The sequence below is a fragment of the Suncus etruscus genome, chromosome 7 (genome assembly GCF_024139225.1).
Source record: "Suncus etruscus isolate mSunEtr1 chromosome 7, mSunEtr1.pri.cur, whole genome shotgun sequence".
Lineage (NCBI taxonomy): Eukaryota > Metazoa > Chordata > Mammalia > Eulipotyphla > Soricidae > Suncus > Suncus etruscus.
In genome coordinates this window covers 79,721,425-79,734,749 of record NC_064854.1, presented here as the reverse complement: position 1 = coordinate 79,734,749, position 13,325 = coordinate 79,721,425, and the positions used below count along the sequence as shown (strand labels likewise).

Here is a 13,325-nt window from a genome sequence, read left to right as displayed (position 1 = left end):
ATTGTATATTAGTAGGTGCAATTAAAATATTTATATATTTAACTATAATAAGGAATATCCAGGGACAGAGAATAGGTTTCAATGGACATATCATAAAGGACAGTGGTGGGAGGGTGAGATGGAAACTGGGGGTTCTAGTGATGGGAAATGTGCACTGGTGACAGTTGGAAGTGAGTCATGATGAAAAGTTTTGTGACTATCTCATAGTGATTCAATTAAAAATGTATTAATTGAAGGGGGCCGGAGAGATAGTACAGTGGTAGGGCTTGCACATAGCAGACCCAGGACAGCTGGTGGTTCAAATCCCGGCATCCCAGATAATCCCCCAAGCCTGCCAGGAGTGATTTCTGAGTGCAGAGCCAGAAGTAACCCCCGAGTCCCGCCAGGTGTGGCCCAAAAACAAAAAGAAAAAAGAAAAGAAAATGTATTAATTGGGGCTGGACTGGTGATAGCACATCTTACATGCAGCCAAACCAAATTCGGTCCCCAACATTCAATAAGGTCCCTCGAGCCTAACGGGAGTAATTTCACTTGTGTACTTTTCTTCTTTCAAGCTGGGTTGTGTACCAGGACTCTCTCCATTTTTAGAGAAGTCCATGTTCTCTCTTGAGAGTATTACTCTCTACCTTTTTCATCCTTTACCTCTCCTTACTCAGTACCTTTGAATATTTTTACTTCACTGATTGTGTCCCAATTAAATTATTTTCTATGAGGAACGGTGATAGACCTGAAAGGTCCTTTCCTTTCCTGAAAAGAATAAATCCTTGCTCCATCCTGAGTCCATGGATCCTAGAGAAATCGGGTGGTAGGGATCAACTTTCATGCTGGGCAGACCCAGTGGATGTCAATATAACTTGACAGCTGCCTAGTGAGGCTCAGAGGAATTGAGGTCCACGCAGTGTATGTACCTAGCAAAGACTTGATCAATCCTAGATCTCCCAGCTGTTTCCAGTGGTGGAGTTGGAGGCAGAAAAAAGCGGATTCTCTGCCATTTTTCTCCTCCTCACTTCATAAAAGAAACCTGGGGACGTCTATCATCACCATAACTGGCTACCATGAAGGGACATGATAGGAAAGAACTTGAGGAGACAGTTTTGAAAATCTTCTGTGGAGGAATACTCTCTTTGGAAATCTAAGGAGATGGGAGAGGACTGTAGTAATCTCTGAATGTGTGATTTCCATGGGGAGCTACTCCCTCCCTTGTTTGTCTTATGTCCATGAACCACAGTGAAATGGATATAGGAAAGGGAACTTTAAGATCTGGGGGGATTATGACATAAAATCAAATCCCAGGCAGAAACTTTTCCCAGATAATCTGCTCTCAATTTAACACAGGGAACTGGCTAGAGATTGCCAGGAAACAATTGAGATGTTAAAGAGGCCAGCATAAGTCTAAGAAGAACTAAAGATGGACAAAAAGAGCTGGGTTTTGGGGCCAGCGAGATAGCATGGAGGTAAGGCATTTGCCTTTCATGCAGAAGGATGATGAATTGAGTCCGGGCATCCCATATGGCCCCTTGAGCCTGCCAGGAGTGATTTCTGAGCATGGAGCCAGGAGTAACACCTGAGCATGGTCGGGTGTGACCCAAAAGCCAAAAAAAAAAAATCTGTTTTTTTTTTGTGGGGGGGCACACCCAGCAGTGTTCAGGGGTTACTCCTGGCTCTACGCTCAGAAATCGCTCCTGGCTGGAGGGACTATATGGGATACCGGGGACTGAACCCGGGTCCATCCTGGGTCAGTCATGTGCAAGGCAAACGCCTTATCACTGTGTAACCATCCAGCCCCGGAAAAAAATCTTGATCAGAAAAAAGACCAGCAAGTTAGTGAGGCAGAATTTATTTTTCACTCTCCTGATCCAGAATCAAGGTCCTCAAAATCCTCAGCCCTTTAGTTTAGGCTCAACAAACAGCTGTGGTAGTGTCAAAGCCAGGTCAAGCACCAAGACAGTTGGGGTGCAGCACGGAGGTCACTGATGGAGATGTCCAATCCAATTACTCTTGGACACCTTTTTAGAGATCCATGACCAGGGTATGGGATGGAGCCCTCTCCTGCAATGCTTAATTTTCCTTGCAAGAACACCCACTCCTACAAACTCCAAGGGGTTAGAATCCTTTCAGTAAGGCTAAAAGAGGAAAAGTCCCCTAGTAAGGCAGAGGAACTAAACTACATTATCTGGATGAGGAATTAAAGTCCCCTAAGTAAAATAAATTAAAAGACCTTGAAAAAAATGAATGCCAAGAAACCATTCTGTTTTAGAAGTTCTCCTTTTGATGGGTTGCTATTATTGAAAAAGTATAAGAAATTCAGTTCCCATAGATTCTTTTCTGGTTCCTTATTAAAACATTGGAAGACTTCCACTTAGATGGACTTAAAAAGAAAAAAGAAGTGTCTTACCTGTTTTTAGAATAGCATGTGACCTAAATATAAACAAGAGCATGAGGAAAGATAGCCAGTAAATGGCAGCTTCCATAAGCTTAAATCAGCTTACATGAGCATCTTACAAATTGACCTTTTTTGGCCAAAAGCTGAAGAAGGTAATGTCTCGCTATCTTAGGTTTATAAACTTGGCCGTGATTTAACTCATTGCACTTTAGTACCAAAGGAGTTCTTGACCTGCTCCCCTAAAGAAACATACGAGGAACAGAATGTGAGAGTCAAGAAACACGGGTAGTCTCAAACAGATGCCAGGGCTCTATTCACCCTAGAGATACCCTGTCTTTTTTCACCAACTTCAGCTGCCTTCCAGTCATTCCTAGAGGGTCAGAGAAACAGTAGATCAATTGGTCACCATACGTGCATGTATTTATGTGTACTAGCCACCCCTCTGTGTGTACTCTATTTGCCTTTTCATGTGAAATGTTAGAATATAAGAACTGGGATGAAATGAGATGTAGAAATCCTTAGATTTTAATATGTGTTTTTCCTAGATATCGAAGTTCTAAGTATGAAACACTTTAAAAATATGTCTGGTTAAAGATCTCTAATTCTAGAGGTTTGACTTTGACAACTGTGACTGGGCAGAACTTCTGGAACCATAATGAAAGACTCTATCCTAGGCTTTGTCCCAGGATCTGTGCAAAATCCAAGACCACTATATACAGAAGACTTATTACAACAACAGTGATGGAACAGAACTTCTGGAGCTGTAAAGCAATATTCTATCCTAGGATCTGTCCTATGACCTGTGCATATACCAAGATCTCTAGTTACAGAGGCTTAATTTTATCATCCAAATTGAGCAGAACATTTCCTAGTACCAAAAAAAACCTTGGGCTGTGAAAATGAGCATGTATGGAACCTGTAGTTATTCCCATAACAATATGCTTCAAGGGTGGAAAAACCCTGTATCTCTTCGGCCAAGGGAACTCCCCTTCTAATTTCCCCAAAACTAACTGTGCCTATTCAAAAAACAAAACAAAACACAAACAAATACAACAATGGGGCAGCACAAAAACCTGCCACACCAGTCCTCCTTCCCTTTTTTTTTCTTTTTCATGGTTATTATTTGGTTGTTGTTTCTTTGTTGTTGTTGCTGTTGTGCTCTTTTGTAGTTGCTGGTTTTGGTTTTGGGTTTTTTTGATATTTTTCTCTTCTTTTTTCCCTTTCTTCTTTTAAATTGATATTTATAACCTCTAGACAGACTCCTCCCAGTTTTTTCTCTTTTTTTTTTATTTTCTTTTTTTTCCAACAAAACCACATAACTTGAATCATCTTGTTCTGCCTCATAAACTGGAGGTGGGGAAGATATGGATGGTACCAAGATCAAAAAATCATATGAACATTGAGTAGAAATAAAAATGATCTAACAGGGGCCGGGCGGTGGCGCTGGAGGTAAGGTGCCTGCCTTGCCTGGCTAACCTAGGACGGACCGAGGTTTGATCCCCCGGCGTCCCATATGGTCCCCCAAGAAGCCAGGAGCAACTTCTGAGCGCATAGCCAGGAGTAACCCCTGAGCCTCACAGGGTGTGGCCCAAAAACCAAAAAAAAAAAAAAAAATGATCTAACAAACTCCAAACCCAAAGTCAACGACAACAGAATCGATACCTAATCTACAACAAGCTATAGACAGAGGGAACCAGTTACACTAGCAGTCTGGGAGGCAAAGGAGGGAGATATGGGATGCATGCTGGAAACAGGGGTGGAAGGAGGACAACACTGGTCACAATAAAAATCATTTTAAAATATGTCTGGTTAAGTTACAATGTTAAAAAAAAAAACATTTGCCAAGTGTAGTATATATTATAAGATTTTTGGTTGTGCCTTGCACTTGCATTTGGCCATCCTGGCTTCAATCCCAGGCACCCATATGGTTCTCTGAGCCTGTCAGGAGCGATTAATGAGTGCAGAGCCAGGAGTAAACCATGAGAATCCCCAGGTGTGGCCCCACAGGCAAAGAAACAAAAATGCATATCCAAATAGTTGTTAATGAATCAGCAGGTTTTTCTTTGGGGGGTGGGGCACATCCAGCTACGTTCAGGAGCTTTTCCTGGCTCTGTGCTCAGGAATCACTTCTAACAGTCTCGGGGGAACATATGAGATGCCAGGAATCAAACCCTGGTCAGCTGCATACAAGAAATTTGTCAATTATGTTATCACTCAAACACAACGGATCAGCAGCAGCTTTAAGTGTGGAGAAACCAATACTTACATTTGCACCAATGCCTTCACCACCTTCTGGGACTTTGGGAAATGCATCATAGAGAGATGACACATAAGTTATTACTGATTTTTCATCAGGGGAGGAAACATCAACATCTAAAAACAGGTACAGAAATTATTTCAATGAGAAATTTGGACTAGATTTTCCATTCAGTTTATAAAGAGACTACAAAGTGGCTCACCCTCAGGATCAAGAAGTCTTATGACACCAATTTTTTCTGCTACATAAAAAGCATGTTCTAAATTTGCAAGGTTGCTTTGAACAGCAACAGTGTTCATGTCTATCAGGTCCGGCCTAGGGAAAAACAAATTCACTGAATTAAATTTTCTTATACACCAATTCAATATTATAATTTTGCCATTTCCATTTACACCTATAAACATTAATGCTAAGTCTATGCTGAAAGACAGGAATATTCACCAAATGTTTAATAGTTCTTGTTTCAGAAACTGCTGTATGCTACAGTAAATATAAGAACAAAGTCTTAAAAACTCAATCATGTAACTTTTCAAATACATAACCATATCTACATATGCCTCATATTCAGGACATTTGCTCTAATCAATAAATTTCAGCTAGACTACTCCACAACATAGCTCTTCAAGTCAATACAAAAGTTCTTCACAGTGTTTTTCCCAAAATGTCAGAGCAGGTATTTAGTTCAGAGCCATGCTCACAGCATCATCATTCAGAAGGCCCCTTTCCACTTGTCTTCTACCATCCTATTCATATTGAGAGAGCTCTTTTTCAAAGGTTTCACTGATCTTCCCTTGCTTTTCTCTCTGATCATTCTATTCAACACTCAGAAAAGTAAAACATTTGTATCACTAATTACTGTTTAATGTTCATACACATACTGAGCATTCCAATGGGTCCAATTTCGGAAGAACCATGTATAAATAAATTCACCTTAGTATTATATCCTTAAACTGACATAAGGAAGAGCATAGGCTTGGTAGATAGCCCATAAATCTCTACAGAAAAACTGATAGTTTGGTAGGTTTGTAATTTGAATCACAAGTGAACAACTAAAATAAACACTAATTAATACATTCACAAGCATGTATAAGCTCCCTCTGTTTTCCTCTCACATCAGATTTCATGGCCATATATTGTGTGAGACTTAAATAATTGCTGTCAACCACAAAAATTTTTGAAATTATCTATATAGGAAAAACTCTCCATAAAGCCTAAAGTGGGTATGGGTAGGAAAAATAAATGTGTTGCTAGATGACTTCATTGTTGTAAAAAAGTCATACTGTGAAACTGTAAAAACCTAGATGGAATCCTCTATTATATTCCTAGGCTATATACTACCTTTCACCCCACCAATGTTTTGGGATTTCCTAATGGGTAGTCTGTTGTTCTGAAAACATTGTTGACTAAAATATAACAAGGTCTCTGGTGTTTTTTTTTTTGTTGTTGTTGTTGTATTTAATACAATAATAGCATAGGGGCCAAAGCAAATAGCCCAGGGAGGCGGGTAGGGCATTTGCCTCACATATGGCCACCCCAGTTCAATTCCCAGGCATTCCATATGTCCCCCAAGCCTACTAGGAGTATTTTTCTAACTGCAAAGTGAGTAATAACCCCTGTACTTTTGATAAAACTGCACAAAATAAATTTGCACAAAATTGCAAATTTAACTCAAGACCAGAAGTCTTGAGTCTTCAAGTTTCATTTGTTTTTAACATTTCATTTCAAAACAAAAAAACTGCAAGAATATAAAAAAAATTATGTGGAATCATTGAAACCTTCAAAAAGAATTGTATCCAACTCTGCAAATCACACAGAACCTGTTCATCAACTTCTTTTTTTGTCTGTTTGTTTTGTTTGTTTTTGGGCTAACACCCACTGGGGCTCAGGGATTACTCCTGGCTATCTGCTTTAGAAATAGCTCCTGGCAGGCACGGGGGACCCATATGGGACACTGGGATTCGAACCCGACCACCTTAGGATCCTGTATCAGCTGCTTGCAAGGGCAAAACACCCGCTGTGCTATCTCTCCAACCCCATGTTTCTTCAACTTCTAAGGGTATGTTCCCAATAGAAGCATCCTATGTGAATCCTGCCTGGTTTGCTCATAATAATCACCTGCAGATCTACAGAAAGATCCTAATGCCGTGTGGGAAATAAATATATGTGATTTTGACTACGTATTTTTTATTGTTTATGTGAGAAACTGAAAATATAACATTAATCTTAAAATGTTAACAATTTGTTATCTTATATTTAATCTGATGAGAAAGCATACCTTCAAATACATCTAGTTAGTTTTTATAGCAATATGGAGGTTTTTAATAACTGTGAAAAGCAGCTTCTACTTTTCCCCAACCAATTAAGAAATTCTTTATTGTTTCTACAAGCTAACAGTATATCTGATAACACTTTTATTAAAAAAATAACTTTACTAACAATCAAAGAGGTAAATGACATGTCTCTAAAATTAACATCTTTATCCACAAAGAATTATTCTGAAAAGTCTGCCAACTTCAAGATTATTAAGGAGATATTAAGGACAGTCTAGACAAAAACAGTATCTAAAGTTCAAAAAATTCTTTTGCTTTCATAGAGTTTAATATTTTAAAGAAATAATAAAGAGCCTTAAGTTTTACCACATCTCCTAACAAGAATCAGCATGCTGTTTTGAGAAACCTGCCATCGGCAAAGAAAATAAACAATGAGTAATCCCAGAGAACATGAATAAAACCATTGAAGAATGAAAGTTTTGATTTAGCAAGTAAGACATAAAACTTCTTCTCCTAACAGAATCAGCATGCTGTTTTGAAAACCTGCCATCGGCAAAGAAAATAAACAATGAGTAATCCAGAGAACATGAATAAAACCATTGAAGAATGAAAGTTTTGATTTAGCAAGTAAGACATAAAACTTCTTCAGAATAACAGAGGCATTTCAGTATAAATGCAGTTGTAAAATGCACTGGGTTTAGATAAGTTATCTCTTTTATCATGATATATTTTGTATATATTAGATATATATATTTGTTTTATATAAAACATTGATTGAACAAAAGCTGAAAGTTTTTCTTAAAAGACATGTGTAGATGATTTAATTAGGAAAAATTAAAAATTAAATACTGAAAAACAAATAGCTTCAAAGACTTCACCATTCTCTGCCTCCCAACAGTGCACCACCTAACTAGCCATTTCCTATCTTCTATTCTGTTTTTCTTCTGTTTGGCAGGAGCTTACAGAAAAGGCACTCATTCTTTGACCTGCCTACCTGCTTCCTTATTAAGAGCATCCCTGAAGCAATAGTCTTTAAAAGCTACAGATGATGGGGGCCAAGGGAAAGTCAGGAAGAAGTGGGTTTTAAAAAATTCAGCTATTCCCACAAGAATAATTTTTTTAATTTTCATTTCACTGTGTTATTTATTTATATGTAAAATTATAGAAAATTTCTCTTTCTTATTACAACAGACAGATCACATGATAATATTTAGAAGGCAGTGACCATGTTCCAATACTACAGTTTAAATGACTGAATATTTACCATTCTGACTTCCCTGTTTTCTAGAAACCTTTTAAAATCACATCATGTAATCATATCACATAAAACTATATACACTACAATTTTTATGGAAAAAGTCATTCATTCTAACTGTTTTATAATTATATTGTGATAATGAAATCTTTACTGAATGACTAATCATGAGTAGATATTTAAATATTTAAATATTTGTATTATTTTATAGCTATCAATGATTACAATAGGTTACAAAGAAATAAAAATACTTTTTTTAAAAAATACTTTTAGTATAACAAAATATAAATTTAAAATATAAAACCAGACAGGTCCACTAAATTGAAAATATAGACAAAACTTGTAAACCATTTATATATAGCTTTTAATGACCTTAATAAGTTGCCAAAATGTAGGACAGAGAATATGAATGGCTACTGCTGTGCTACAAAATAAGTCTGGCCAAAATAGTGCTTATCTGTCATTATACACCTATTTTAAATGAGCCTCCCGTAAGCCTATACATAGACAAAATTACTTGCATGTGGAACTATGTGGATGTGTACATACCTAAGTATGTGAACTGTCAGATAATTTTAATGTAACACATGCATGTATACATATATCCACTTTGCTCAGTGATATTGTCAGACTTATAAATCAGAATACTATCCAAAATTAGTAATATTAAAACCACAAAGTAACTACTTTAAAATTTTTACATAGCACATCACATATGAAGGTGAAATATGGAGCTGAAAATTTTACATAGCACATAACATATAAAAGTGAAATCTGGAGCTAAGATATATAAAACTAGTGGAAGCAGTCATAGGCTGTGGCCAATGATGGGATCTAAAAGTCATCAGGTGGAATCAAACATCTAGTACATGAACCAAGAAGGAACTGCCTGTTTGTTGTGGGTGAAGTTTAGCGGGGGAAAGTCCCAGTCTAAATACAGCTGAGGTGTATGAGTCCAGGAATCTTGTGAAATGGCTGTAGATTTCTTCTAGTCAAGGAGCTGTACCACAATACATTAAATAAAGTTCACAATGAGAAAACTACTCAGTACCCAACCACACCTTGTGACTGACTGTGTTAGTTTGGGAAATCCAAACCACCTACATAACTTCTGCTCTGAACTTTAGAGAGGAAATGTTAAGGGTGCTCAAAGAACTTAAAGAAACAATAGGACAACCCAGATAACTCAAGAGGATCTGAGAGTAGAAATGAGAAAACTTCAAACAGAAATATCAGAGCTGAAAAACATGCTGGTTAAATGACAACCTCACTGGAAAGCCTCACCAGCAGAGTAACAGTCACTGAATAAATGAATAAACAAATTAGAAGGTGAGCTACATAACACCTCCATACAACGTAAGAGTCTAGGGAAAAAAAAAAAAACTCAAAGAAAGCAAACAAATGAAAATAGGACTCTGGAATAAACACAATAGAACCAACATTGGGATCCCAGAGACCAGAGGAAGAAACCCCGATGATGAATCAAGGATATCATTGCTGAGAAATTCCCAGAAATAAAGAGTGCATACAAAAACATCCTGGATGTCTAAAGAGTACCAGTTATGTACCAAGGTACATACTAGTCACGATCATGAAAAATCACAGATAGGGATAGAATACTGAAAGCAACATGATCAAAAATCATATATATATACTATATATGTTATATAATATATATGATTTTTGATATATATATATATATATAAAACACAAAAGACACATCCTTAAGATAAACAGCAGATTTATCACAAGCAAATTTCAATGCATGAAGACAGTCCTGGGATATGGTGACAAAATTCATGAAATGAATGTTTCACCAAAGATACTTCACTCAGCCAGACTTTCATTCGCATTTGAAGGAAGAATACACAGCTTCACAGGTAAACAACAGCTCAGAAACTTTACAGACACAAAACTAACCTTAAAACAAGAGGTGAAGGGTTTACTTTAAGGCAAGGAAGACCCAAAAGAAACATCCCATGACAATCATCTCTCTCAAAGTCAATTGCATCTCTCTCAGTGCACCAATTAAGAGACACATAGTGGCAAAATGGATAAAAATATTGAACCCAACATTTTGCTGCCTGCAAGAAACATGTGAATGGTCAGAACAAGCATATACTCCCAGACAAAATTTAAAGGATAATCATCAATCAAGCAAACAACTCCCTTAAAATGGCTGGAGTGGACATACTAACATCAGACAACACAGACTTTAAGTTTAAAAAAGTTATAAGACAGACATTTCTTAATAATCAAGGGATGTATACAACAGGAAATCACACTCCTAAACATATATGACCCAGTGTAGAGCCAGCACAATATATAAAACAATTGCTGATAGATTTTAAAAAAGACATCAGTAATAACACATAATAGTGAAAGAATTCAAAACTGTCCTGTCAACCCTTTGATAGGTCAACTGAGCTAAAACTCAACAAGAATATACTGGCTATAAAGGAAAAAAACTGAATAAAATGGCTTAGTAGATATGTATCGGGCTCTCCATCCCAAAAAAGCTGAATTCTTCTCCAATTTACATGGACATTCTTCAAGATAGACCACATGCAGGGTCCCAAAACATGCCTCCATAAAATCAAGAGTATAAAAATTTTATGAACTACCTACAGAAATCAATCATGCACTGAAATTAGAACTGAATTACAAAGAGAAAAAACTGCAACGCCTTGATAAACTTTGAAATCAAAAAAAGAAATCAAATGATTACTGTGAACAAATAAAAATGAAGATGAGAATTATCAGAATGTATGGGATAGAGCAAAAGTGGAGTAAAAGAGGAGTAAAAGTAAAAGTAAATGAGGAGCAAAAGAGGAAAGAAAATTTATAGGTTTAAAAGCATTCATCAGGATGAAAGAGCCTATATAAGTAACTTAGTGGCAGAGCTTAAAAATTAGAAAATCAGCAAAATGAACCAAAAAGGCAGATGGAAGGAAATAACAAAACTCAGAGCAGAAAATAATGAAGTGAACCCTCCCCAAAAAAAGTCCTAAAGATGTGGGGCCGGAGAGATAGCACAGCGGTAAGGCGTTTGCCTTAGACGCAGAACGACAGTGGTTCAAATCCCAGCATCCCATATGGTCCCATATGCCTGCCAGGAGTGATTTCTGAGCATAGAGCCAGGAGTAACCCCTGAGCACTGCCAGGTATGACCCAAAAACAAAAACAAAAAATCCTAAAGATGAAAAAAGTCAAGCTCTCATTGTCTGCAGACGACATGATACTCTACTTAGAAAACCCTAAAGACTCTACCAAAAAGCTTCTAGAAACAATAGATTCATATAGCAAGGTGGCAGGCTACAAAATCAACCTACAGAAATCAATGGCCTTTTTATACACCAATAATGATAGGGAAGAGATGGAAGTCAGGAAGGCAATCCAATTCACAATAGTGCCACACAAACTCAAATATCTTGGAGTCAACTTGACCAAAGACATGAAGGACCTATACAAAGAAAACTATAAAGCCCTGCTCCAAGAAATAAGAGAGGACACACAGAAATGGAAACACATACCCTGCTCATGGATTGGCAGGATTAACATCATTAAAATGGCAATACTCCCCAAAGCATTATACAGATTTAATATGATCCCTCTAAAGATACCCATGACATTCTTCAAAGAAGTGGATCAAACACTTATGAAATTCATCTGGAACAATAAACACCCTCAAATAGCTAAAGCACTCCTAGGGAAAAGGAAAATGGGAGGCATTACTTTCCCCAACTTTAAACTGTACTACAAAGCAATAGTTATCAAAACAGCATGGTATTGGAATAAAGACAGACCCTCATATCAGTGGAATAGGCTTGAGTTCTCAGAGAACGTTCCCCAGATATACAATTACCTAATTTTTGACAAAGAAGCAAGAAATCCTACGTGGACCAGGGAAAATCTCTTCAACAAGTGGTGCTGGCAGAACTGGTTAGCCACTTGCAAAAAAGTGAACATAGACCCCCAGTTAACATCATGTATGAAGGTAAAATCCAAATGCATTAAAGACCTTGATATCAGACCAGATACCATAAGGTATATAGAACAACACGTCGGTAAAACACTCCATGACATTGAGACTAAAGGCATCTTCAAGGAGGAAATTGCACTTTCCAAACAAGTGGAAGCTGAGATCAACAGATGGGAATACATTAAACTGAGAAGCTTCTGCACCTCAAAAGAAATAGTGTCCAGGATACAAGAGTCACCCACCGAGTGGGAGAAACTATTCACCCAACACCCTTCAGATAAGGGGCTAATATCCAAAATATACAGGGTACTGACAGAACTTTACAAGAAAAAATCTAATCCCATAAAAAAATGGGGAGAAGAAATGAACAGACACTTTTATAAAAAAAGAAATACAAATGGCCAAAAGACACATGAAAAAATGCTCCTCATTACTAATCATCAGGGAGATGCAAATCAAAACAATGATGAGATACCACCTCACACCACAGAGATTGGCACACATCACAAAGAATGAGAACAATCAGTGCTGGTGGGGATGTGGAGAGAAAGGAACTCTTATCCACTGCTGGTTGGAATGCTGCCTAGTACAGTCTCTATGGAAAGCGATATGGAGATTCCTTCAAAATCTGGAAATTGAGCTCTCATTCGACCCAGCTATTCCACTCCTAGGGATATACCCTAAGAACACAAGAATACAATACAAAAACCCCTTTTTCACACCTATATTTATTGCAGCACTATTCACAATAGTCATGCTCTAGAAGCAACCAAGATGCCCTTTCACAGACGAATGGCTAAAGAAACTGTGGTACATATACACATGGAATATTATGCAGCTGTCAGGAGAGATGAAGTCATGAAATTTTCCTATACATGATGTACATGGAATCTATCATGCTGAGTGAAATAAGTCAGAGGGAGAGAGAGAGAGACAAAGAATAGTCTCACTCATCTACAGGTTTTAAGAAAAATAAAAGTTATTTTTGTAACAATCCTCAGAGACAATGAGAGGAGGGCTGGAACACCAGCTCACTCCATGAAGCCCACCACAAAGAGTGGTGAGTACAGCTACAGAAATAACTACACAGAGAACTACCACAATCAAGTGAATGAATGAGGGACCTGGAAAGCCTGTCTGGTGTACTGGTGGGGGTGGGGTGGGATGGAGGGCAATTG

The 13,325-nt window shown here is 37.6% G+C and overlaps 1 protein-coding gene across 3 annotated transcripts in view; it reads right to left on the bottom strand.

The window, feature by feature from the left end:
• Nucleotides 1-13,325, bottom strand: part of DST (dystonin) — a 541,070-nt gene that overhangs the window by 208,317 nt on the left and 319,428 nt on the right. For all 3 annotated transcript variants that reach the window (XM_049776729.1, XM_049776730.1, XM_049776727.1), the window contains 2 exons: nucleotides 4,843-4,955; nucleotides 4,650-4,756 (listed from right to left, as the gene is read on the bottom strand). In XM_049776729.1, the coding sequence (XP_049632686.1) occupies nucleotides 4,650-4,756; nucleotides 4,843-4,955 (220 nt within the window). The remainder of the gene's footprint in view (nucleotides 1-4,649; nucleotides 4,757-4,842; nucleotides 4,956-13,325) is intronic.